This window comes from Eulemur rufifrons, chromosome 24, assembly GCF_041146395.1.
Source record: "Eulemur rufifrons isolate Redbay chromosome 24, OSU_ERuf_1, whole genome shotgun sequence".
NCBI lineage: Eukaryota > Metazoa > Chordata > Mammalia > Primates > Lemuridae > Eulemur > Eulemur rufifrons.
The window spans coordinates 20,106,670-20,134,528 of NC_091006.1; the positions used below are offsets into that span (position 1 = coordinate 20,106,670).

Below are 27,859 nucleotides of genomic sequence, written 5' to 3' on the forward strand. Positions count from 1 at the left end.
ACATCCCGACTTCCTAGGGCCGCGCTTTGATAGGGCAGCATCTTCAGTGCCTACCACACGCAAATCCCAGCCGCCTAGCGCACATCCCTACAGTAACAACTTCTGCCCCAGCACACTCTTTCCAAAGAACCTCCCTACAGCAGTTGTAAAGGCTCTCAGGTGGCACACCCTCGCGGGCTCGCCAGCATTTCACCACAGCTGTGATACATTACGCCACGTGAAGCCATAAAGGCCCCCGGAAGCGAGCAGGTCCGGGGGACGTTCCCTCACCATCATCTACCCGCTACGCCCGCGCTGCGTTTCAGCCTCTTAGGCCAGAAAGGAGGTGGAACTCGGTGATTCGGCTTGCGGTTTCCCAGCCGGACCGAAAAGAGGAGCGCGCCGAGCGTCGCGGGAGTAGCTCTTTGGTCCTCTGCTCTCGCGACATGGCCTTCAATTTTGGGGCTCCCTCGGGCACCTCGGGCACAGCTGCAGCCACCGCGGCTCCCGCGGGTGAGTGATCCCCTCCCCCCGGCTCTTCTCCGGGGAAAATGGGGAAGTGTCTGGTTCGCACCCTCGGTCCGAGAATTTCCGGCCTGGGATCCTAGGGTCTCCCGCCCGCGCGGAGACTTTAGAGGCATCGGAAAGGGGCGGGCGGCAGCAGAACGGGCCGAGGCGGCTCCTGGGGAGGCTGCGGGGGTATTCAGGGTCCAGCCTGGAGCTCTCTCACAGCGCGTGGGTCCCCGCAGGGCCCTGTCCCGCCGCGATTCGCTTCCCGCCGCCGGGGAGTTCGACTCAGAGAGGTTGGCGGCTGCTCCCCTCTCCCCTTTCTCGAGACCCTTTCTACCTTCTCCACCGCAGCCGGACGGGCGGAAACGCTCGCGTGGCTGCCGCTGCCGGATTCGGCGAGATAGGGCCGGGGATCCCGGGCACTGCCCTGCGGCACCCTCGGTTCCACCCCAGAGGGGCGGGAGCCTTTGCCCCAGCCCCTGGTGGTCCTAGATGTGGGATCTCACGCTCCTGCTCCTTCTGTCTATCCCCACCTCCTCTGCTTTCTTAACCTGTTTGGAGCGAAGTCAGGTTTGTTCACTTCTGCGAAACCTTCTGCTGATTCTTCTAATCCTTATCTTGCTTTTTTTCTTCTTCCCTTTCTCCCTTTTTAAAATTTTGTTTGTTTCTTTGCCTACACGCCTATCAGGATTTGGTGGGCTTGAGACTGCCAACTCCACCGCCAGTGGGTTTAATTTTGGGGGTTTCGGATTAACTGCTAATCCTGCAGTGAACTTTAATATTGGGAATTTCGGTGTTTCTACTACCTCGGCGACTCCGTTCAATTTTGGTAACAGTCTGGCAAGTGCAGGTAGATACTGCGGGTCGTATGTGTAACTAGTGTTGGGAGCTGGAGTCCAAGAATATTTCGTGATTCCTGGAGTTTGGGAAAGAACAGTGACTTCTCTAATAAGGAAATAAAATTCATTTCCTTATATCGAATCAAAAACATTTGTATCAAGTTTTGACTGTCTTAAAAGGTGGTTTTGAAAAGCCTTGCAAGTTATAATGTTCCCCTGTTAAATTTGCACTTAATTGAAAAGAATGTATCTTCCAAATGATAATTTGGATTACAATTTTGGATAGAATATATCTTTCAAGTTATTAGGTATATCTTCCAAAATATGAGCTCACCAGTCAGGCCTGTTTTCCTGGATTCTTGGACTCCTGCAGTCATTTGTCATTTTTCTGCATCTTTCATTGGGATTTCATGTTATTGTCCTTGTGTTTCCAAAGAGAAACAAGTCTTATACGAACAGCAGTAATCTCTCTTGTTTTTTAACCTGTATAATAATGATGATAATATGTTTTTTTTTTGTCAACTCAGTAGATTAGGATACATTTCTATAAGATATGTAATTATAGAGAGTCGCCAATTTTTTATTGGATTTTTGGGAAATGCTCAGAGAGCAGCTTTATTTATTGTCAGATAGCATTGAGTTCTAAAAGGTAGGCTTGATATCATTACATTCAAAAAGATAATTATGAAGATTTTCATATCTATATGGATTGTTTGAAACTCACTAAAAATTTTGCAAAACACAAACTACAATGGAGACATATATATAAATTTAAAATAGGTTTATATGCACTTTACATTCAATGACCCTATAGAAAAATCTTGTTCTTCAGCTGCTCGTATATGAATTTATCGTCCATATTCTCTTACATTATGCCTCCTATGCCCATGCCAATTATATGCATTTGGTGAACATCATTTATTTCCTAAAACTTATTTGAGAAGTCTGGTATTTTGTTCATTCACTTGTTACAGCAATGTGAGTATCATCCTAACATCTGAGTTGAAAACAGTTTGAAGAATATTTGAAAATGCCAAAAGTAAAATAATCTATTTTCATTTAAGATATATTTGAAGGGATCATGTATCATTATCCTTTGCTATGTTTACTTTTTCCTGTTTGCTTAAAATTGGCACTGGGTAAAACAAACTTTATTTTGAAATGCGTGTTTCTGAATAAAGCCACTCAGCTCATAATTCAACAGCAATAAATAAACCTGTTGGTATTTGCTTGATTTCATGTTCATTTGGAGTTATCACTGTTAAGTTTGAGTTATGATACTGTAACTGTTTTAACTACTTTTTTTTTTTTTTTTTTTTTTTTTTTTGAGACAGAGTCTCACTCTGTTGCCCGGGCTAGAGTGAGTGCCGTGGCTTCAGCCTAGCTCACAGCAACCTCAAACTCCTGGGCTCAAGCGATCCTCCTGCCTCAGCCTCCCGAGTAGCTGGGACTACAGGCATGCGCCACCATGCCCGGCTAATTTTTTTTGTATATATATATTTTAGTTGTCCATATAATTTCTTTCTATTTTTAGTAGAGACGGGGTCTCGCTCTTGCTCAGGCTGGTCTCGAACTCCTGACCTCGAGTGATCCACCCGCCTCGGCCTCCCAGAGTGCTAGGATTACAGGCGTGAGCCACCGCGCCCGGCCTGTTTTAACTACTTTTATGTGTTAATTAACTTAGCTTGCAGCAAAGGGCTGATAGAAATTCTTGTTTATATTTTATTTTGTATCCTATTAATATTAGTAATAAAACATTTTTGGTGTTGTGGAGCATGATGAGATACAAACCAAGATTTTTACTGAGTAGCCAATTCAGATTATATCGTAGTTATTCTATGGAAGTGAGGAGTAATGAAAAGAGATTAAGAACAATGCTTAATACTTCAGGTGATTTTTATCAAAATCTTTACAGTTGGCAGTACTGCGATAGAACCTACAAGTAAATAGAGTGGTTGTGGCTGCATGCAACAAGCAGTCTATTCTTGAGTAGTTTTCCCAAAATTATGTGATATTATGGCTGTGGTTTTTCTTATCTTTTATGTTAGAATATTGATGGATCTGTCTTGTATTCTAGAAATATGAGATCAAAGGTAGAATCCCAGAAAACCTGTGGCATAACTCAGCACTAATGGGCCAAACATTTGTCTTGAAAGGCTTTTTGACAGCCCATTGATAATTAGCTAAAGACTGAAAATAAGTTAAAAATAATAAAACAGTTTTGGATTGGCTAGCATTCCATTTCTTTGTCAAGTTAAATATAGCTAAGATTAATTTCATCTCTAGATTTATCTAAAAATTTGTCCGAGTTGCCAAACTATGGTGCAGAGGCCTGTGGGAACCCTGCTCACCTTCCCTGCCACTGCCTCCACTTGTGTTTTTTTTCCCTTTATCTCTTCCTTCAAGAAGCACATTCTTGTTGCATAGAGGTAAGTATACTGATATGTTTCTTTTGAAAAGTTACTTAGTCTTGACACCGACTAAGTAGAAATGTAAGCTAATGTAGATATAAATTAATTTGCCAAAACCAAAGTTGCAAACTGGAACAAGTCTGCCCACGTGATATGTTTGGAATACTATTTTTAAACCATATGAATTAGTTGCAAAAAAAATAGTTGAATTAGGGTTTAAAAACCAATGCATTTTACATGGAAAATCCAGTTTTTCTATTTTTCTTGGGGAAAAATGGAAATATATGACACTACTAAAGTACCATTCTTCTGTAATAGTAATCTGCTGGAAATTAGGAATTGCAGCTGCTTTTTAAACTGTTCCCTTTAAACAGTTCCACCTGTCAGTAAACACATGGTCTGCTCATTAATCTTATCAATCTAAATCTCGTAGGCATTTGAACTTGCAACCCCTACTCTAAAAGTACATACATAGTCATTTTTGAGTTATGGCAATAGGCTTAACATGTTTTCTTGAGTATTACTATTAATCTCCCCTTCAGTTGAAGAGTATATATAGCATTTTGATTTTTCTGTCTTACTTAGTCACTTATTTCTTGTAACATATTGACTTCTTGATTAGTAGTACAGTTTTTTTACAATTGAGGTTGAAAGTAGAGAAAGGAAAAACTAGATAAATATATTTTGATTTAATATGTAGCATTTACTTATACTTTGAAAAAGAAATTGCCTTTATGTATACAAAAGATTTTTCCTTTTGTTTTCATCCTTTTTTAATTAGGTGGGTTTGGAGGATTTGGAACAACATCTACAACTGCAGGTTCAGCATTTAGCTTTTCTGCCCCAGCTAACACAGGCACTACTGGTAAGAAGCCATCTTAAGTCATTTGTAGAAGTAAATGAGGTAGAAATTAGGGGTTTTTTGTTTTTGTTTTTAACTTATGCAATTCCAATTTTTTGTTCAAAGGACTCTTCGGTGGTACTCAGAACAAAGGTTTTGGATTTGGTACAGGGTTTGGCACAACAACAGGAACTAGTACTGGTTTAGGTACTGGTTTGGGAACCGGACTGGGATTTGGAGGATTTAATACACAGCAACAGCAGCAAACTAGTAAGTATGATGTTTTCATCTTCAAATATAAAACTGTAACAATAATAGCTAACATAGTGGAGTGCATTGTTTGAAATACTTCAGTGGCTTATCTTTTTTTTTTTTTTTTTTTTAGAATTGTTAATATTCTAAAGGACTCCATAAGCTACTTTTCATGTTTATATATGATAGCAGCTGGGGAGAAGACTGATTGGCATGATTAGGATCCTTTGTTTAGGATCAGTCCACTTAAATTTTTGTTCTTAAAAATAACACACATAGAGAAAACTGCACAAAAGTACAGCTTAATGGATTATATATAAGTTTAACACCCTTGTAACCATTGCCCATGTCAGGAGATGGACCCTGGCTGGCCACTTCAGAAGTCCACCACCATTCGCTTCCCAAACACTTCCCCATCAGAGGAACCACAGTGCTGTGTTTTATGGTGATCATTTCCTTACTCTTCTTTATAGTTTTGTCACTCAAGTGTGTAAACAGTATTGTTTAGTTTTGCCTGTCTTACATCTCTATGGGTTCCCCTTTTATCTCTCTTATATATTTTTTAATTTTTTGGAGAAATCAGATCATTTGTCCTTTAGAGCTGCGGTCCCCAACCTTTTTGGCACCAGGGACCAGCTTCTTGGAAGACAATTTTTCCTTGGACTGGGGATGGGGTGGGGGTGGAGCTCAGAGGTCAGGCAGTGATAAGCGGCCAGTTTCCTAACAGGCCTAACAGAACTATTTCTGAGAGAAATGGATAGATTATAGGTGGGCTAGAATAGGGGCAGGGATACTAGTTCTGACGCTGTTGCCAAAATCTAAGCAAGAAATAGTGAAGACCTGAATTAAATTAAGCCAGTGGCAGTCAACAGTGGAGAGAAAAAAAACAGGAGATGGAGTTGAGAGAGATTTAAATTGTAGAATCAGTAAAACTTAATGACTGGATAAAGGTATCTTGGGCTCATGGATGGCATGACCAAATGAGCTCCTACTCTTCACTAAGACACAGAATACCAAAGTAAAAGCAGATGTTTGTAGGTAGTTTGAGTTGCCCCCTCTGGAGTCGTATATGTGGCTATGAACTCAGGAGAAATGTAAGAAAACCATCAGAGCGTATTTAAAGCAGTTGATATGGATGATGCCATTTAGGAAACTTGATTCCAGAGTAATATTGAGTAGGCAGAGGAAGGGAGCCCATCTCTTGCTACTATCCCAAGCCAAGTAGGATGTTACCCCCAAATGTTGAGCAGCATGCTTGGGACCACTGCCTGCCCTCAACACACATGCCCATCACATGCACCTCACACTCATTAGCTCCCTTGTACCAGCCACAGTTATTACCTGTCTCAGTTGCAATACCTGTGAATGAAGAGGAAAAGACATTCAGCTTTCCCTACAACCACCAGAGCTCTTTTCCAGGCTAAAGCACTGATTTTCCAGTATACTCCAAAAGACTATTGGGTCTTTAGACAACTGATACTTGCTGCTCTTTCCATCAGCTTTTTCTGTCTTTACTACTCTTTCCAACTGGCTTAAATCTGTGGCTTCCATTTCAGTGACTCTTGCCTGTATGCTAAACTTACTGTTTTTGTATCACATTTGCCTGAAAACCCCCCAAGTCTTTGTAAGCCCAACTGTGTATTCAGATACTGCTTGAGAAAAGTCACATGTTATGGAAGATTGAATAGTACCTCTGTAAATTCTTGATTACCAACCTCAGGCCTCAACATTGCCTGGTAATCCTATGACGTTTCTATTTTCAACTTACTCTTCCACATTCTATAACAGTTACTTTAAACCTTTAGTCTCTTCAAATCTCAAATTTCTCTGTTCTCACTTTTAGCAGATAGCCTTGACCCCCTGCTTCAAAGAGAAAATAGAATCTCTCATTGCAATTCCTTTAAATTCCCACCGTGAAATCTTTCTCTTCCTCCCTCTACCCATCCCTCTTTTTACTTGTACTTAGGAACTCATAACCTCCCACCTTCTTTAGGCCCTTGTGCTGTTGATTATTCTAGCTGTCTTCAATTTTTCTCCTCAGTGATCCTTTTCATCCACATTTATAACACACTGTCACACTAGGAAAAAAATTTTTTTCCTTGGGGCCTCAGTGTTTTATTATGAAAATAGAATAAAAACTTCAAAAACAAAATGATCCTTTCTAATTTAATGAAAAATGAAAGTTATTGACTTCATTTAATCCATGTTTTTAGAATTAATTTGTCAATATTAATTGTAACAATAAGAACATGAACAGATTTTCATGAACCAGCTGCAGGGTTTTGCCCAGGTTTTGCTTTACGAGGCCCCAGGCTCAAAACTAGCCTGAGTTAAATACAACTCACGTGGCAGTCAATGTGTTAAAAAACCTGAAGTTTCTTTTTTCTTAAATTGGTAATACCAACAAGAAAAAATGACTTTTATCTCACATTTCACTTCAGCTTCCACTCTTCTCCCCTTTACAAACTACTTGAAATAGTTGTTAGAGAAGAGCAGGATCCCCTACTTCTGTCCCCTGGTCCCTCTTAGCCCATGCAAATCTGGTTTCTACTTTCTTTACCAAATAGTTGAGGTCATTAATCATGTCAGTAAATCCAATGAACACTTACTGTTCGTTATGAAAAATTCCAACAACAAAAAAAGAATAGTGAAGTGAACCCCTATATGTCATCAAAAGTCAGAATTTGCCACATTTGTTATTATCTATTTCCTTTTTCCCTTTTTTTCTTGATCACTGAAGTACTTTAAAGCAAATCCCAAGCATGTCTTTTCACCCTTACTTTATTATGTGTCTTTCTCTAAAAACATGTATATCATTCCAACTCACAATAATTATTCCTTGGTATTATCTAATACCCAGTCTATAATCAGATTTCCCCTTATGTCTCAAAATGTTTTCTGCATTTGGTTTGAATCATGATCCAAACAGGGTCCACACATTTTCTTATGTCTCTGAAGTTCATTTAGTATAGAAAATTCCCTACTCTTTTTTTTTTTTCCCTCATGAATTTCCCAGTTGTCCTGTGAAATGTCCCCCATTCTGGATTTTTCTGTTTGCTTCCTTGTAGTAGTATTTAACTTTCTCCCTCATAATTCTGGTAAATGAAGTTACCTTTAGGGACTTGATTAGATTTAGGCTTGACCTTTTTGGCAAGAACACTTTGCAGGTGGTGCTGTGTGCCTTGTATCACATCACATTAAAAGGCTGGCTCACTTTCAGTGACGCTAAGATTGATCAGTGGGTTCAGATGGTGACAGCAGATCTCTATTAAGTTACTCGTCAACCTTTACCTTAATGGTTTCATTCCTTGATGATCATTGCCTCAATCAAGTGATCTTATCAGGAGCTGCAAAATGCTGATTTTCTAATTTCCTCTCTTCCACACTGAAATTCTTGTATAAAATGAACTTTTTGTTCATCCCTCAAGACTAACTTGATCACCCTGATACATAGTTTATATAGGAGAGGCAGGAAAAATTCTTTCTTTTTAATCAACAATTTTTGTAAGAGAGTTGGTGGCCTCATTGCCAATGGTGTCCGAGGAGTTAGGATTCTTAAAAATTTTGATCTTTATTTTTTTTTTTTTTTTTCTTCCCTTGAAACAGAGTCTCACTCTGTCACCCTGGCTGGAGTTGTAGGGGCACAATCACAGCTCACTGTAACCTCGAACTCCTGGGCTCAAGCAATCCTCTTGCGTCAACCTCCAAAGTAGCTAAGGCTACAGGTGTGTGACACCATGCTGGGCTAATTTTTTATTTTAATTTTTTTTGTAGAGATGGGGCCTTGTTATGTTGCCCTGGCTGGTCTCAAACTTCTCACCTTAAGTGATCCTCCTGCCTCGGCCTCCCAAAGTGCTGGGATTACAGGCTGAGCCACTGCACCAGACCTGATTTTTACTTTTTAAAATTACCATTTTGAATATATGGGCTTTAATAAATTCATTCATTATTCCTTTTGATGCTTACCCTGTCACATTTTTGGCCAATGGGAGACCTTGACTGCTATGACACCCTAGTCTATTTTTTTCCTACCTCATTGTTTAGTACTCCTTATTGCTTTTGCCAGCCCATCTTTCCCTCCTCTTCTAAACAGAGATTTTGTACATGCTATTCGTCTTTACCTCTACCCCATGGCCAGGCTGACTACTTCCTTTAGGCCTTAACTGAAGTTCTAATGGGACATCCTTCTCTTGACCCCTCTCTCAGGCTTAATTAGATCCCTTACTTAGTACTCCCATAGTCTCTGTGCTTTTCTGAGGAACTTATCACAATTGTTAATATTTGTTTCATGTGATTAGTTTGTTTAGCGAACCTTGTCTTGTATACTACTGTATCCTTAGTATTTAGCTCTATGCCTGATACTTAGTATGTACTCAGTAAATATTTATTGCATGAATGAAGGTGAATGAATGAATATGTTTTTATATACATAAATAAATAAAACCAAGAGAGACTATATTGTCAGGAAATCTAAGGGAGAAGAGATTTTCAAGGAGGATGTATGTTCAGAAGTTGAAGATTTTCTTTGGGGGCTGAAGGAACAGTCAACAGCATAAGGACCCTAAAAGGTAGGAAGGTACAAGGAGTGTAATATACTAAGGCTTGAAAAGAGTCTATTTGGATTTTGTAATTTGAGTTCATCAATGACTTCCAGCTACTGAACTTACAGTGGATTAGTATGGTTGTAATTCAGTGTGGAATTAAGTGGAAAAAGGGAGACTGAATATAAATCAGTATAGATCATAATTAATTCATCTCATGTAAAAGTTGAGGAAGATAAAGCCCAGGAATTTCTTGCTCGAGGCTACACAGTGAGCTTATAATAAACCAGGATTCAGGTGTACTGACTTCTAGTCCAGTTCTTTCCAATTTTCATATATGCCCATTTGGGAATTAGTCATATTGTTCTGAAGAATAAAAGAGCCTCCTAGCCCTGGAGAAGCTCCATGGACTTTGTGGTACTTTCAATCTTTAGAGCTGAAAGGGAACTTAAATATCTAATACAGTGTTCTAAAACTCAGGTCATTTTGGTACTATCTTCTTGGTTGTCTCTTTATGTACGTACCATTTGTATTGGTTTTCTTTACATCAATTTACTTTTAAACATTAAGTAGAGTTATTTTAAAAGAAAAATTTATATTGCTATTAAAAATGGAAAACCAGTATTATTTACTATAAAGATAATTGAAATTAAGTGCAAAGAAAATATAATGTTAATAAATTCTAGACAGATACTTTTGCCTTAAACTCTGAGCTTTAGACTTGTTCCCCTTGTTTAAAAATGAGATGCAGGTATCATGTGTTGTTACAGGCATACTAGCACCAAACAGATTTTTTTCTTTCTATAATCAGGTCATCAAAAGAGAATTTTTTGTTATATAAATTGGTTAGTGACTCAGCTATTGTTTGACAGCTATAATTTCATATACTGGGGTGCTTACTTATCTCACACTTTGGGAAATATTTAGCTGCCCTAGAAACTTTGCCCTCCTTTGCATTGGAGAAGTTTGTAGCCCAGGGAGGTTAAGTGGCTTGCCCAGAGTTACACAGCCATCTAAAGCGTTAGCCAAGAATACTGATGGTCAGTCCATTTGTTCTTTCATTATATATTTTTTTATAATAAAAGAAGGAAAAGTGTAAGCTGATTTGGATATAATTTTTTAGCTTATTTTATATCTCCCAATTTATATTTATTATACACATATAACAGCAATAAATGTTTAAAAAAGAAAAAAATCCTACGACTTCACAGACTTTTCTGTGTCTACATGCATTCCTCTTTCTTTTCTGTTTTTCTTTTTTTTGGTGTGGGTATAATATTGGGGATCTAATTTGTTTTCTGGTAATGGAATTAATTGTATTAAGATAGCATCATTCATAAAGCAAGTTTAACATTAGGGACATAGGGTTTGTCTAGTGTATTAGTTTGACCAGGACATAAGGTTTGTCTTAGTGTGTTAGTTTCCTATTGCTGCCATAACAAATTACCACAAATTTAGTGGCTTAAAACAATAGAAGTTTATTATTTTGTGGTTCCTGGAGATCAGAGGTCCAGAACTGGGTTTCATGGGGCTAAAATGAAGGTGTTGGCAGTACTGTGTTACTTCTGGGGGCCCTAGGGCAGAACCCATTCTCTTGCTTTTTCCAGCTTCTGAAGTCTACCTGCATTTCTTGTCTTGTGACCCCTTCATCTTCAAAGCCAGCAGTACAGCATCTTCAAATCTCATTTTGACTCCCAGCTCACTCTTCCACTTTTAATGACCTTATGATTACATTGGGCTTACCCTGATAATCTGGGATAATCTCTCCATCTTAACATGCTTTATCACATCTTCCAAGGCCCTTTTGCTACGTAAGATAGCATATTTACAGGTTCTGTAGATTAGGATATGGATATTTGGGGTGCCATTATTCTGCCTACCTTGTCTATGATCTGAATTAAGTTTTGCGTTTTTTTTAATACTAATTTGGGTGTATTTTTAGCATTAGGTGGTCTCTTCAGTCAACCTACACAAGCTCCTACTCAGTCCAACCAATTGATAAATACTGCGAGTGCTCTTTCTGCTCCAACACTATTGGGAGATGAGAGAGATGCTATTTTGGCAAAATGGAATCAACTGCAGGCCTTCTGGGGAACAGGCAAAGGATATTTCAACAATAACATTCCACCAGTGGAATTCACACAAGAAAATCCCTTTTGCCGATTTAAGGTATTGATACTGTTTTTGACCTTCAATTTTAAAGTGTGTGTATAAGAGAATATGATATTTAGATTAAAATAATATCAAGAAAACAATTGCTTAGGTCTTTAGTACTCCTTGAACATAGTTATGATTATACTTTTACTTTTAAAATATAGAAATTATAAAAGCAAAGTGATTTCTTACATATATGTGGTTGAAGAATATGACTGAAGGAAGGTGTGACAAGAATATGATTTATAACTGAAGAAAAAGGGGAATGGTCTGCTTGGCTCTAATAAAGGCAAGACCCAAATCTGTAATTTAGTGGTATTCATTTAACATTGGCCAGGAAAGTGTACCCTAGCCAGTGGACGAGAATTCTCCTTGGCATATATAACTTTATTGCCACTATTACAGCTGGATGCTAAAGTCATTAAAACAATATAGCCCATTTTCTTTGTTCAGATTCCTTGCCTACCAAATAACCTTCTGATTTGAGTTTGCTGCTTCAGAGAATCTGTTCATCAGCTAGTGAGAGTATTTAGGTTCATTATGTGGTGCATTTTTCCATAACAAATAAATGTATTGCAATCTAGTTTATACTTCAGCCTTTTGTGAGTTATATCAGTCTCTTAAACCTAATCAATGTGTGCCTAAACCTGTGTTTAGAGCTGCAGGGCTGAGTATTAGACCCTTGAACATGGCTAAACAACAAAAAGTGATTACCTTGTTTTGTTAAAAGAACATCTCTTTGTCTCATCACTCTATCAAAGTGTCTCTTTTGAGTGCATATAGTTGAAATTTTAATAATTTGGTTTAGTGACTGTGAGGTATAAAATAGTAGGCATAAGTTGAATATGATAATTAAAATTTTTATCGTGTACAGCATACATATGGTAAAATGCATAATGTACACTTGAGTAAATTTGAATTCTTTTTTAAAAGTTGCGTATAAGTGGTGACAAAGGATAAAGGGATTCTATATAAAAGAGCAATTCTTTAGAAAGGTATAGTTGGACATAATATTATGTAAGAAACTAACCTGTTTCATAAAGTTTTATATTACATGAACCCATAAAATGATAGACTTTAATTTATTATAGTATTGGTAAATTGACAGTGTCATTACATACTCTAAAAGCATTTATGTATAAATCACTTCTTTATATTAATATATCTAAAATTTAGTTTAAGATTCCATAGATCAGATATACATATGCTCCTTAATTTATGATGGGTTTATGTCCTGATGGGTTTATGTCCATCGTAAATTGAAAATATTGTACGTTGAAAATGCATTTGATATACCTAACCTACCAAACATCATAGCTTAGCCTAGCCTACCTTAAATGTGCTCAGAACACTTAGATTAGCTTACAATTGGAAAAAAATCATCTAACACAAATCATCTATTTTATAATAAAAATGAAAGTTTTATAATAAACACAAAAGATCAAAATTCAAAATATGATTTCAACTGAATGCATATTGCTTTGTATCATAAAGTGGAAAAACATAAGCTGAGCCATTATCAGTCAGGGACTCTCTGTATAGTGAAATAAATTAAACATTTGCAGTCATTTCTATAATGCCATATGCAGAGTTGTTTCTTTTTTTTGTTTGTTTCCTTTTTCTTTTAGAGACGGGATCTTACTCTGTCACCCAGGCTGGAGTGCATTGGTGCAGTCAGCTCACTGCAGCCTCAAACTCCTGGGCTCAAGCAATCCTCCTGCCTCAGTCTTCAGAGTGACTGAGAGAGAACACAGGCACATGCCACCACACCTGGCTAATTTAGAAAACTTTTTTTAGTGACGGGGTCTCACTGTGTTGCCAAGGCTGGTCTCAAACTCCTGGCCCCAAGTGATCCTCCCACTTTGGCCTCCCAAGTTTCTGGGACTATAGGCTCAAAGAGTTGTTTCAGCAGTTCAGAAACACCTGACAATAATGGATTTCAAAATTTTTGGGAGGAGAAAGCTCTTTAGTTACTCTATTGAAGAGGGAAATTTTAATTTCAGTCTGTAGGTTTAAGTTATTCTTGGGTACAATATTTTTCTTTATAATTTTGTGACCTCCTAGGGCACAGAGTGGCCTGTTTCCTTCATTACCAGACATTAAGTTGTTTTCCCTGTTTTAGCAGATATTAAGCTATTACTATTAAACACCTGATTTAAGATCTGTACATATTTTTGATATTGTTTATTTTGTCATTCCACAGGCAGTAGGGTATAGTTGTATGCCCAGTAATAAAGATGAAGATGGGCTAGTGGTTTTAGTTTTCAACAAAAAAGAAACAGATATTCGAAGCCAGCAACAGCAGTTGGTAGAATCATTGCATAAAGTTTTGGGAGGAAACCAGACCCTTACTGTAAATGTAGAGGGTATTAAAACATTGCCAGATGATCAGTAAGTATACATTAAATGTACTATTTATTTCTGCGTGCCATAGTCCAAAGAGAGTGATCAACAGTGTTTTTGTTGCTGACGCACAAATTAAATCTCAGAGCAGAATGTTTTTTCTCCGCTAGTGATTATTCAGTATTTATAGAAACATTTGTTCAAAAGTTGTTTAAAAAAATTTTAGATTTCTTAACTCATTAGATCCTAGTAATTTCTTGGATTTTCATTTAGGACCAGGAAGGAAACATTTAACATGGCTTTGTGCAAATTGAGAGCCACAAAGACATTATTGGAATGTTTTGTTAACTGATTACTATTTATGTTCAATCATGGATAAATATGATTGCTTTACTTCCCTTGTCCTATGTATATATTCTGTCTTAGTGGCAAGACATTTACTCTAGGATATTTAGGGTTAGAAAAATTATTATTAATGAGATACATTAACTGAATCACATTTTACTTCTTGGTCTTAATTGTAGAGAAGCAATCCCTAAGTTTCAACAGAATCTCTGAAGTACTTTTTAATTCTGGAAAGTATAATAAATAATATTTATATATGACTTTGCAGCTAAGCAAACCTTTTTATAAATATTATTTACCTGCCTCATTTTAATTTTAAGTTGATTTATGAGTGAACATAGCATTAAGTAAAGGTTTATTTTTCAAGATTTACAAAGAAAACATTTTAATTCCCTTCTAAAACAACCATTTTTGTTTTTGTTTTTAATTAATTTATTTTTCTTTTCTTTCCTGTGAATGTAGAAGACATGCAAACAACCACCGCTTTTGAATTTAGCTTGCACCCTTCTAAAGTCACACGTGTTGAGATTTGTGGCCATGAGTTCTGTGCTCCATATTTTATAAATTGGTTATCTTTTCTCTAGGACAGAAGTTGTCATTTATGTTGTTGAGCGTTCTCCAAATGGTACTTCGAGAAGAGTTCCAGCTACAACATTATATGCCCATTTTGAGCAAGCCAATGTAAAAACACAATTGCAGCAACTTGGTGTAACCCTTTCTATGACTAGAACAGAACTTTCTCCTGCACAAATCAAACAGCTTTTACAGAATCCTCCTGCTGGTATGTTTCTAGAATTATAGAGTCCAAAAAATGAAAGATTTAACTAAATGCTCCCCCTATTTTGGGAGACATTGGTTGGTTTTTAATGTAAATAAAACTAGTATCAACTTTTTACATGTCTGCCTATTTAGGATATAGTTTTGAATATTTGTAGTAATTCAATAATTTTTTTTCTATATAGCCTAATATGTTTGTTAGAAATTTTGAGAAATGGTGAGCTAAGGAAAAACAGTCCATAGTCTATAATCCATCTAACCAAAGGTAATTCACTAGTAATATTTTGATTTATTTTTGCTAGCTTATCTCGATTTAACTGAGTATTCAAATAAAACCTGAATGTGTTCTCACTGTAAGAAATTCTAGATGGCATAACTAGATTCAAATAAAGGGGATGTGATAGATCCCCTTTACCTCCCTTCCCCAGAGGTAGCTATTAATAATTTATGGTACTCTTAGTTCTTTATCTGTGGTTTTAAATGTAAGTGTATTTACATGTCAGTCCTTTAAAAAAGGTTTCTGCACTGTACATTTACTGCAGTTTGCCTTTTTACTTATGGTATTTCTTAGTACTTTTTATGTCAGTACATGAAGATAAACATTACATAGTATTCCATGAATATACGTTTATTTCTAGGTTGTTTCTCTTTTCACTATTATAAACTATGCCACAATTAACATTCTTGTAAGTATGTTTTAGAATACATACGTATATATTTCTTTAGAAGGGATCTCTGGCAATGAAATTTTTGAGTCAATATTATATGTTAGATATTGCCAAATTTTCTTTTTTTTTCTTTCCTTTTTTTTTTTTTGAGACAGAGTCTTGCTCTGTTGCCTGGGCTAGAGTGCCATGTCATCAGTAGAGTGCTGTGTCATCAGCCTAGCTCACAGCAACTTCAGTCCTTCTGCCTCAGCCTCCCAAGTAGCTGGGACAATAGGCATGTGCTACCACGCTTGGCTAATTTTTTCTATTTTTAGTAGAGATGGAATCTCATTCTTGCTCAGGCTGGTCTCAAACTCCTGACCTCAAGTGATCCTCCTGCCTCAGCTTCCCAAGTCAAATTGCCTTTCAAAGAAAGTTGTACCATTTACATTCATAACAGGAAATCTGTTATTTTTCTCATAGTTTTTTGCCACTGATGGCAAAATAATTAAAAAATCAGTACTTATTTTAATTTGCATTTCCTTGATTACTACTAAAGTTGAACATCTTTTTTATATATGTTTATTAGCTACATGTTTGTATTTTTTTGTGAATTATCTATTGGTATTCTTTGCCCATTTTCTATTAGATTTTTTTTGTCTTCCTTTTTTTTTCCCCCTTGCACCCCCTCCCCTGTCTTCCTTTTTGATTTATTTATACGAGCGCTTTCTATATTCTGGAGGTTAATCTATTATCCTATAGGTTTACAGCTATTTCCTTTCAATCTGTGCTTTTTTTAAAGTTTTATTTATTCTACAAAAGTTTTTATTTTTACAGTGATCATATTTGACAGTCTTTTTGTAGCTTCTCGGTTTTGAGTATTACTTTAGGAAAACCTTTCTCATACAAATTGCATAAAAATAGAAAATAATTTGTTTTAGAAAATAAATGTTTTCTTTATGATAGGTGTTGATCCTATTATCTGGGAACAAGCCAAGGTGGATAACCCTGATTCTGAAAAGTAAGTATATCTTTATCTTGTTTCATATGAAAACTAACATTTGCTACTAGGAAAACAAACAGATGTGAGCTATTCATTATAATTCTTACATATGAGGTGAATTTATTTTCATTGCTTTTAAAAATATATTGATTATGGTGAGGAAGCATAGTGTGGTGAGAACTAGGAGTGGAGAGATCTGAGTGCCAGTCTCCTAATTACATTGCATTTAATAATGCAATTTTTTGACTTAACTATATTTCCTCATTTGTAAAACAGGTTAAATAAAAATCTCTATGGTGTAACATTGTTTTTCCTCTTTCTTTGTGTTTTTTGTTTCACCCACCCCTAATGTTTTTTATTTCATAGTCATAGATCTGCCTTAGAACCCTAGAAATTTGATGTAAAATTTCATGGATGTTATCCTAAGAACCCTAATGTCTTATATTTTGTAATAGTAGGCTTAATATCTGAAAATTGTCCACTTGAATTTCTTCAGGTTAATTCCTGTACCAATGGTCGGTTTCAAAGAGCTTCTCCGAAGACTGAAGGTTCAAGATCAAATGACTAAGCAGCATCAAACTAGATTAGATGTAAGCATTTAGCTTTTCATTCTCTGGCCCTGGGAGTAGGAAGAGCTATTAAAGACATTTAATTCTTTTTACTTTGTGTGTTACTGTTTTATTTTACAGGGGAACAAAATAGCATACACTGCAAATTACCAATTATAGTTTTATACAACTACCTTTTTATGATAGAGTTCCAAATCATATAAATCTGATTTGATATATTTTAATAATATATCATTTTAATAATGAATTTAGAATTGTTGGGTTAGCAAATTAATTAGACAGTCATTTCCAATTTCAGCTAGAGATTGTATATTATTTTCTTTATTAAACACATTTATTTATGGGGCCTTATGAAAATGAAGGCTATGGTTATCCTTTGTTATAAGGTATAATTGTCTTGGTATATGTTTATGAAGCAAATTTAAATTACTGAATGCTTAAATCTACTTAATATTTTATTTAGTAGGCTTTCATAATCAAATACTTAAGGATTCTTAAACTTCGTATGATTTCAATTCTTTTAACTTTCTTAGGGTTTTATAACCCAGGCGCCTATGAAAATCATATGTATTCTGCTGTTCTTGGGTAGAGTTTTCTATTAGTGTCAATGAGATCTGAGATCCAGTGGTTGACAGTATTATTCAGTTCTATATTCTTCTTGATTTTCCTGTCTACTAGTTTATTATGAGAAGAGAATTGAAGTCTCCAGCTACAGTTTTGTTGTCTTCTTTCAGTTTTGTCTATTTTTGCTTCATGTATCTTGAAGCTTTGTTGATAGATACATTTTTATCTAGAATTATGTTTTCTTGGAAAATTTACCTTTTATTATGTAATGTCCCTCTTTATTCCTGGTAATTTTTAAAAATCTTATCTAATGGCTTTTTTTTTTGCTTTTATTATTTTTAATGGACATGTAATTGTACATATTTATATGGTGCAGCATAATACAAGTATACAATGTATAATGATCAAATCAGTATAATTAGCATATCTATCACCTTTAAACCTCATTTCTCTGTGTTGGAAACCTTTAAGATCCACTCCTGTAACAGCTTGAAAATATACAATAAATTATTGATAATTGTAATCACCTTATGGTGCTACAGAATGCTAGCATTTATTCCTTCCTATCTAGCTGTAGTTTGGTATCCATTAACCGATCTTTGGCTATTCCACCTGCCCCCCCACCCTTCCCTGCCTCTAGTAACCACCATTCTACGCTCTATTTCTATGGGATCAACTTTTTTAGCTTCCACACATGAGTTAGAAGACGTGGTATTTGTCTTTCTGTTCCTGGTTTATTTCACTATACATACTGTCCTCCGAGGTTACTTATGTTGCAACAAATGACAAAATTGCATTTTTTTTTATATATATAACTAAATGGTATTCCATTGTGTATATGATTTTCTTTATCCATTCATTTTTTTCTTTTTCCTCAGCCAAGACTTGCTGTTTCATCTGGACACTTAACTCAGACACTTGCTGTGAAGTCTACTTGTGTCTGATATTAACATAGTCACTCTTTCTTTTGATCAGTGTTTTTGTAGCGTATCTTTGTCTTTTTGCTTTTAACCTACCTATATCATCATATTTGAAGTGAGTTTCTTATAGATAGCATAAAGTTTGGATTCAGGCCTACCATTTTATTATTTCTCTCTGTTACCTCCGTTTACCTCTTTCCTCTTGCCTTCTTTGGGGTTACTGGGACTTTGTTTAGCATTCCATTTTTAATTTATCATTTCAACTATTAGTTTGTTTTTAGTGGTTGCTCTAGGGCAGTAGTTCTGAGTGGGAGGTTGTAGTGATGGTGGTGATGGTGATTTTATTCCCCAGAGTACATCTGGCGGTGTCTGGAGACTCTTGGTTGGGAAGGGCTACAGGCATCTAGTGTGTGGAGGCCTGGATGCTGCTACACATCCTGGAACAGTACTCTTGCAATTATCTGGCCCAAAGTTAATAGGGCTGATATTACAATGTATCTTCTCCATTAGAACTAGCACGCTTCTCTTAGAGCTCTCTGTCAGCATGTGTGCTCATGTCCAGGTTTGGGGCTGGGTTGAAACCAGACTAAGGATGCCTGAGGGGAAAATTGGTAAACGCACCACCAGTTCAGTGGTACTTTCAATTCACATCTTCTTCCCTGATCTTCCTACCACTATTTACTTCAGAGTCCTCAGATAGCGACCTCATGCGTTCCGGCCGAGTTTCATAGTAGTGTTAAATGGGAGAGATCGGGTGGCATGTGCTTAGTCCATCTTGTCCAGAACTGAAACCTTTCATATTTTCTGCCTATTTTTCTATTGGGCTTCCTATCTTTTCTTCATTGAACTTCAGTAGTTCATCATTTACTCTAGATTATAGTCCTTATCTGTTTGTAACATTATTATAAATATCTTCTAGTTTTCTCATCTCTCTGTTAACTGTGTCTTTGGTGTCCTTAGTTGAATAGAAATCCCTAATGTAATGATATCCATTAATTTTTCACCTTGTGTTTTCTTTTTGAGAATTTGCTTAAATCCTTTTTCACCCCAAGGTCTAAGAGTCTCCTTTTTTTTTTTTTTTTTAACATTTTAGAATGTAACCTTTCACATTTGGATCTTTTGTCCACATGGAGTTCACCTTTATGTATATATGTGGTATGAACCCCACTTTATTTTTCTGTAAGTAGTGGTTTCATACTTTGTGAATATCAAATTTTGACAGATGATATTCAATGATATATCAAAGTATTTCAGTTATACCAAGTTTCCATATATATGTGATGTCTCTAGACCTTGTCTTGTTTTTCAGTGGCCAGTTGGTCTGTTCTTATACTAGTACCAAATTTTTTTACTCTTATGGCTTTGTAGTATATCTTAATATCTACCAGAGTGAATCTCTAATCTTTGTTCTTCTTTTCGAAGTTTTCTTAGCTCTTTATGGATCTTTAGTCTTTCATAAACATTTTAGAATCAGTTTGTCAGAATCCTATATACTATAGTTGTAATTGCATTAAATGTAAAGACTAATTTATGGAGAATTAAATCTTATTAAATCATTCCATCCATGAATTTGGTATGTCTCTTTAATCATTGGGGTCTTTTATATCCTTTAAAATAGTTTTTAAATATTCCTTTAAAAAATCTTGTACATTCTTTCTGGGGTTAATTCCTATTAGTATTTGTCAATAAATACTATGAATGCTAACATTTCTCTTTTTTTAAAGGTATTACTGGTAGAAAATAATGTTATAATTACTCTTATGTCTGGAAGCCCAACTTTTTCAAAATTAGGATGGGTAGGGTGCCTAAAGTTACATAGTATAAAACATGGCTACCTAATTTTGTCCCTTCAGTTTGGCCTGGCATTGGAAAGTTTCTTTAAAAGGTGATATGTGCAGGTGGACATGTTAAAATATGTCTCACACAGCCTTATCCTCTATCCTTATAACATGTCAGTATAAGTCAGTGACAGAGAATGATTCATTATGATAGACACAATTATGGAATTAATTCTGGTTGTAGTGCTTTAATGAAATGGTGAGATTTTAACCCAGTCTGTAAGATTAAGACTTCATAAGGCAGAATAGTGGGATTTTAGACCAGGCAAAAAGCAAATCAGAGGCATAAAATTACATTTGGTCATCTAATTAATATCATTCCTTTTCATATCAACTCTGCTCTCTCCAAGTATGCTGTAAGTTACTGTTGGACTGTACTGTACTTCTACTACTAAGGCACCGCCTGGATGGCATCTTATAGATCTTAACTTTTTAAATTCAGGCCTAGGTGTTGGCTCTATTCTATAACATTACTTCAAATTCCTTAATTATTTCTGAAGCATATGTTTTATTTTTTCTACACATTGTCTCATCACTAAATTTCCTGGACCTTTAAAGAAAATTTTGAGTTGTACTTTCAAAATTTTTAGATGTATGAAAAGGGAAGAAATATAAAAGCTGATTTAAAGGAAAAGAGTTTATATTTTGAGGGATGAATCTCAGGCTTATCTGAGAATTAGACTTTGCTAAGTAACTGTGATGTCTATACTTGATTTACCTAAAAAAACCTTTTTTTTAAAAAACAGATCATATCTGAAGATATTAGTGAGCTACAAAAGAATCAAACTACAACCATGGCCAAAATTGCACAATACAAGCGGAAACTCATGGATCTTTCCCACAGAACCTTACAGGTAGTAATGTGGAATTTTTCCTTCAATGTTTATAAGATTATATGTGCACAGTATGTGCTAAATATAGATTTTCATAATATGAAAAACAGACTAAAAGGAAGTATTAATAATCTGAAACCAAAATTACCAAACTTTTTCAGTAACACAAGTTGAAAGAGAGGTCTCTTGGGGTTAGGTGAGGAGAGTAAAAATATTTTAAGTCCATATCTTAGAGAGTGAGGGAAAACAGTGAAGAAATAAGGTATCTTGGTGTGAGGAAAGCATGTATGAGATCACTGATATCTAGTTTTCATAAAATAGCAGAAAAACAGTTTATTTTGAATACTAGAAAAGGTAGTGTAACCATAATGGTTGAAAAACAACAGAATTTCCAGATTAACGAGGAACTCAAAGAATGAATAGCAATAAAAACAGAAATTACAAACTATCACGAAAACAAATATTATACACCAGAACCAATGGGACACAGAAAAAGCTGTACTCAGCTGTACTTTTTATAGCCATAAAAAAAATCTTCATTTAAAAAAGGCTATAATGGCCGGGCGCGGTGGCTCACACCTGTAATCCTAGCACTCTGGGAGGCCGAGGCAGGCGGATTGTTTGAGCTCAGGAGTTCGAGACCAGCCTGAGCAAGAGCGAGACCCCATCTCTACTAAAAATAGAAAGAAATTATATGGACAGCTAAAAATATATATAGAAAAAATTAGCCAGGCATGGTGGCGCATGCCTGTAGTCCCAGCTACTCGAGAGGCTGAGGCAGGAGGATTGTTTGAGTCCAGAAGTTTGAGGCTGCTGTGAGCTAGGATGATGCCACGACACTCTAGCCCGGGTAACAGAGTGAGACTGTCTCAAAAAAAAAAAAAAAAGGCTATAGTAACCAAAACAGCATGGTACTGATATAAAGATAGACACATGGGCCAATGGAACACAATAGAGAACCCAGAAGTAAAGCCATGTAGTTAAAACCAACTGATTTTCAACACAGCAGACAAAAACATACACTAGGGAAAGGATTCCCTATTCAATAAATGGTGCTGGGAAAACTGGATCCCTATCTCTTACCGTATGCAAAAATTAACTCAAGATGGATTAAAGACTTAAATATTAAGACCTGAAACCATAAAAATTCTAGAAGAAAGCATAGGAAAAGCCTAGGCAAAGAATTTGTGACTAAGACCCCAAAAGCAAATACAGCCACAACAAAAATAAATAAATGGGACTTAAACTCAACAGTTTCTGCACAGAAAAGGAAATAATCAACAGAATAGACAGCCTACACAATGGGAGAAAATATTCACAAACTATACATCCAACAAAGGGATCCAGAATCTACAAAGAACTCAAACAAATCTGCAAGGAAAAAACAACCCCATCAAAAAGTGGGCGAAATGTGAACAGATCTTTTTTTCAAAAGAAGATAGACAAATGGCCATCAAACATATGAAAAAAATGTTCAACATTGCTGATCATCAGGGAAATGCAAATTAAGACCACAATGAGATACCACCTTATTCTTGTCAGAATGGCCATTATTAGGAAGTCAAAAAACAATAGATGTTAGCATAGATGCAGTGAAAAGGAAATGCTTACACACTGTTGGTGGGAATGTAAACTAATACAACCTGTATGGAAACAGTAAGGTGATTCCTCAAAGTACACTTACCATTCCATCCAGCAATCCCACTACTGGGTATCTACCCAAAGGAAGTCATTTTATTAAAAAGATACCTGTACCTGAATGTTTATTGTAGTACAAGTCACAACAGCAAAGATAGGCCCATCAACTGATGAATGGATAAAGAAAATGTGGTGTATATGACCTCAAGTGATCCTCCTGCCTCGTCCTCCCAGAGTGCTAGGATTACAGGTGTGAGCTACCTCACCCAGCTTACTTGCCCTGTTTTTAACAGGGAGTAACTTGGGATCGGAGAGTAGGAATAGAGCAAGAGTCTGCCTTATGGTTTTATTTCTGGATTGGGCGGGGAGTGTGTTGTTTATGTTTTTATGAGCAAGGAGAAAAGTATAGAATGAACATCAGTTAGCGCTATTCATTTGTCTCAAGGATGTGAAAGAAAATGTCTTTTATATTCTCATTGTATTGTTTCTTCACAAGCACATACTGCTTTTGTAATCTCAAAAGTAGTCCAGTAAAAAAAATTTTTTTTTATTTGTCTCACTCTGTCTTCCGGGGTGGAGTACCATGGCATCAGCGTAGCTCACAGCAACCTCTCAAACTCCTGGGCTCAAGCAATCCTCCTGCCTCAGCCTCCTGAGTAGCTGGGACTACAGGCAGGCGCCGCCATGCCCAGCTAATGTTTTCTATTTTTAGTAGAGGGTGGGGGTCTTACTATCCCTCAGCTTGATCTCAAACTCTTGACCTCAAGGATCCTCCCACCTTGGCCTCCCAGAGTGCTAGGATTGCAGGCATGAGCCACCTCACCTGGCCAGAAAACTAATTTTAAAACTTAAATATTACAGACTTATGTTTTTACGTAAAGAACACTTGATTTTGAAAGGCTGTAAATGTCTAAAACTGGTATTTTGTTGCCTAGTTTTTTGAACTACCTTTTTAAAAGCCATAAAATACTATAGTTTTAAAACAATTAAGTTTACATCATTGTATTTATGTGATAACTTTTGCCTAATTAAAATGGACAGAAACATAATTCAAATCTTGAACTATTAAGCCCTACTATATTGTTAGTATAATTTTCAGCTGATTTCTTTCAGTAACTAAATAAAATCACTTGCATAACTGAAAAGAGATGATTCTATTGGCATTGGTGGCTTTTCTTTGTATAGGTCCTGATTAAACAAGAAATTCAAAGGAAGAGTGGTTATGCCATTCAGGCTGATGAAGAGCAGTTGCGAGTTCAGCTAGATACGATTCAGTGTGAACTAAATGCACCTACTCAGTTCAAGGTAAGCACTTCTAAGACTATAAAGCTAAGTCTGTTTCAGGTGGATCTGCAGAAAATGTTAAATAGTCTTCAAACAGGAATTTTGGATACTTGTTTTTATTAAACATTTGTTCCCTTTAAAACTTACTTTCTAAAGTAAACTCTTAGTTACGGTTTTTGGCTTGTGTTAGGGTTTCAAATAATGTAATATACAAATAAACAAATAATGTATAGCGGGAGAATGTGAACATTTTATGGTTTTTGAAACTGTCAAAAGAATATTCTGTTTTAGAAGTGGTGGTGGTGGTTAGCAGTTGTAATTTGACTCAATCTTATTTTTAGGGCCGACTAAATGAACTGATGTCCCAAATCAGGATGCAGAATCATTTTGGAGCAGTCAAATCGGAAGAAAGATATTATATAGATGCAGATCTGTTACGAGAAATCAAGCAGGTAAGTGTTGCATGAAGGTATGTTTTTTAAAGTGTGAGGCCACCACTTTAGGATGGTTTATTATCCAAAAAAAGAAAAGTATGGGTGAGGTGGTGAAGAAACTGGAACCTTGCATTGTCAGGGGAACGTGAAATGGTGCAGCCTCTATGGAAACAGTATGGTGGTTCCTCAAAAAATTAAAAATAGAATTAGCATATGATCTAACATTTCTACATCTGAATGAATACCCAAGGAAGTTGAAAGCAGAGACTCAAACACCTGTTTGTACAACTGTGTTCATGGCAGCATTATTTACAATAGCCAAAATGTGGAAGTAACCCATGAGTCTGTCAAGGAATGGATAAACAAAATGTGGTGTCTATACACACACAACGGAATTATTATTCAGCCTTTAAAATGAGGGAAATTCTGACACATGCTACATGAACAGGCCTTGAAGATGTTATTCTAAGTGAAATAAGCCAGTCATAAAGGGACAAATACCATACGATTCCCCTTATATGAAGTACCTATAGTCCAATTAATAGAGAGAGTAGAATGGTGACTGTCGGGCTGGGAGAGGCAGGATGGGGACTTATGTTTAATGTGTACAGAATTTCAGTTTGGGAAGATGATGATAAAACTTGTAAATGAAATGGATAATGGCGATTGTCCATTGGCACAACAAGAATGTACTTAACACCATTGACCTGTACACTTAAAAATGGTTAAAATGGTAGGTTTCACGTCTATTTTACCACAATAAGGAAAGCGAATCATCCCCCTCCTCTAAAAAAAGATGAATTTAGAGGTAGCAGAGGCAACAAAATGCCCTAGACATTGCTACTCGAAGTGTAGGCAGTGGCAGCACCTGAGAGGTCAACAGAAATGCAAAATTTTAGTCCTCACCCCACAGCTACTCAGTGTGCATTTTTTCAAGATCACAGAATGATCCGTAGGCATGTAAAAGTTTAGAAGCAACTCTTCTAGATCATACCTTCCCAACCCTTCACCACATGTAGGTTGTAAATATGCTGAGTTACGGATGCCCTCAGCCCTGGGGACCCGAGGGGAGGCTAGGGTGGCCAGAATCTCCAACCACTCGTCTAAGGCTCACCTTGTATGAAAAAGTTGGGAAACACTGCTTTGGTTTGTTTTTAGTATAATTACAGATTAGCTTAACAAAAACTGTCCGGCCATCGTGTCTAAAGAAAATATGTTAAGCTGGTAACTTCTGTGGAGCGTATGAGGTAGGACTGTTGGCATGGCCCTGAGGATTTTAGATGGTTATCAATGTCATAAACAAATCCAATTTTATTGCATGCTTTGCAATGGATATTACTGCTTTATGTAACTAAAAACTAGTTCGGCTCCTAAGTTCTTGGAAAGTACACATATACTCAATTATATTCCATTTAAGTATTTGCAATAAAATTAACTGAGACAGATTCTAGTATATTGTAATAAAGAGCTAGTATATTGTATTAAAGATTCTATTAAAGAGTTTGTATATGCAATAAAATTGGGAATAATATACTTTTTTTAAATGGTGAAAACGTGTTTTATTTGGAATCGAATCATGGCTTACCGTCTACTTTATGACCTTGAACAGGTTACTTACCTGTGTCTCAATTTAACTGTAGCGATGATAATGGTATCTCCCCCCAAAGGGTGCTCAAAAGGATTTTAAATGACTTAAATGAGTTAATACCACTGCAGCTATTAAAATAATGCCTTAATCCGTAAGACTCTTAAAAATGTTAGCATCTGTAATCATCATCACCATATAATTTGTACATCAAAACATAAGGCCAGGCAAAGTGGCTCATGCCTGTAATCCCAGAGGCAGGAGGATCGCTTGAGGTCAGCAGTTCAAGACCAGCCTGGGCAACACAGCCAAGACCCTGTCTCTACAAAAAATAAAAATTAGCCAGGTGTGGTGGCAGATGCCTGTGGTCTCACCTATTCAGGAGGCTGAGGCAGGGAGATGGCTTGAGCCCAGAAGTTTGAGGCTGCAGTGAGCTAATGATCATGCCACTGCACTCCAGCCTGGTGACAGAGAGCCTGTCTCTTGAAAAGAAAATTTTTAGTTTTTAGAATGATTATTTTGTTCATCATCTAGATTTGAGTACCTTCTTTGAGTTCTATTGTAGTATCATAGCTTGGTTTATCAAAGGTTGATAATAGCTATCTAAAAAACATGTTTCTGTTGAAGATACTGTTCATTATATATTTGATTTTATTCTTTAGACTGTCTTGTACTGTCATACAAAGTGTTGTTAGCAAAAGATGTAGTACAGATGTTTAAATATGCATGCCTGCTATGTCTAGAGCAGTTACTAGCTGTTATATTGCCAATAGTCCTTTTCCTGTGACTAGCTTGCAGGTTATTAGAATCATACATTAATATGTTTTTACATTTATTCTAGCATTTGAAACAACAACAAGAAGGCCTTAGCCATTTGATTAGCATCATAAAAGATGATCTAGAAGATATAAAGTTGGTAGAACATGGATTGAATGAAACTATCCACATCAGAGGTGGTGTCTTCAGTTGACAGTTCGCAGACCTGTGTTCTGAGTTTTGTGAAATGCATCTTCTTCGTGCATCAAGCCTTCCTTAAGAATGAAACTGACCACATGGAGAGAACAAAAAAAAAAGGAAAACAATCCTCTCCCGGCTTGGTTTTTTGAGAAGGTTACTAACAAATTACTGTTCATCAAATCTGAAATAACATAGTCACCTCACAGCTCTTCAAAGAAAACCTTTGAAAGATTTGTCTAAAAGCTGTATTTACTTTAAAAAGAAGTGCATAATTACCAAAAGTATATGTACTATCGTACATTTTTACAACAGCATTTTCTTAAACATAATCAGTGTTTAATGATTATTTGTCCATTGAACTTGTACTCTGCTTTCCGTAGCAAGTAAATATAAAATATCTACTTTGCATATAACAAAATAAACTGTATAATTACTTGACTGTTGGAGGTTTATACTTCAGAATGTAAATGTACATCAGTTTTTATATTTGTGAATTCATCTGTGGGAGGAGTAAAGAAAATCTAAAAGTAATGATTAATGTGGTTTTCTTTTTGTTCTATGAAGATTTGAAAATATATTTTTATATTTTACTTAT

The 27,859-nt window shown here is 36.2% G+C and overlaps 1 protein-coding gene across 1 annotated transcript; it reads left to right on the forward strand.

The window, feature by feature from the left end:
• The first annotated feature begins 408 nt into the window (after window positions 1–408).
• Window positions 409–27,748, forward strand: NUP54 (nucleoporin 54). The gene is made up of 12 exons (XM_069458558.1): window positions 409–492; window positions 4,521–4,604; window positions 4,707–4,850; window positions 11,316–11,542; window positions 13,731–13,918; window positions 14,800–14,996; window positions 16,606–16,660; window positions 17,139–17,232; window positions 21,280–21,387; window positions 24,190–24,309; window positions 24,630–24,740; window positions 27,149–27,748. The coding sequence occupies exons 1-12, from the start codon at window positions 426–428 to the stop codon at window positions 27,275–27,277; spliced, it is 1,524 nt and encodes a 507-aa protein (XP_069314659.1). The 5' UTR covers window positions 409–425; the 3' UTR covers window positions 27,278–27,748.
• Window positions 27,749–27,859: the final 111 nt, after the last annotated feature.

What these genes read in the sequence shown, in the direction of transcription:
- NUP54 (XM_069458558.1), top strand. Translation starts at nt 426, where the DNA reads ATGGCCTTCAATTTTGGGGCTCCCTCGGGCACCTCGGGCACAGCTGCA. An exon ending in ACAGCAACAGCAGCAAACTA is followed by an intron (nt 4,851 to 11,315) that starts GTAAGTATGATG and finishes GTGTATTTTTAG; the next exon opens with CATTAGGTGGTCTCTTCAGT. An exon ending in AGCATCAAACTAGATTAGAT is followed by an intron (nt 17,233 to 21,279) that starts GTAAGCATTTAG and finishes TTTAAAAAACAG; the next exon opens with ATCATATCTGAAGATATTAG.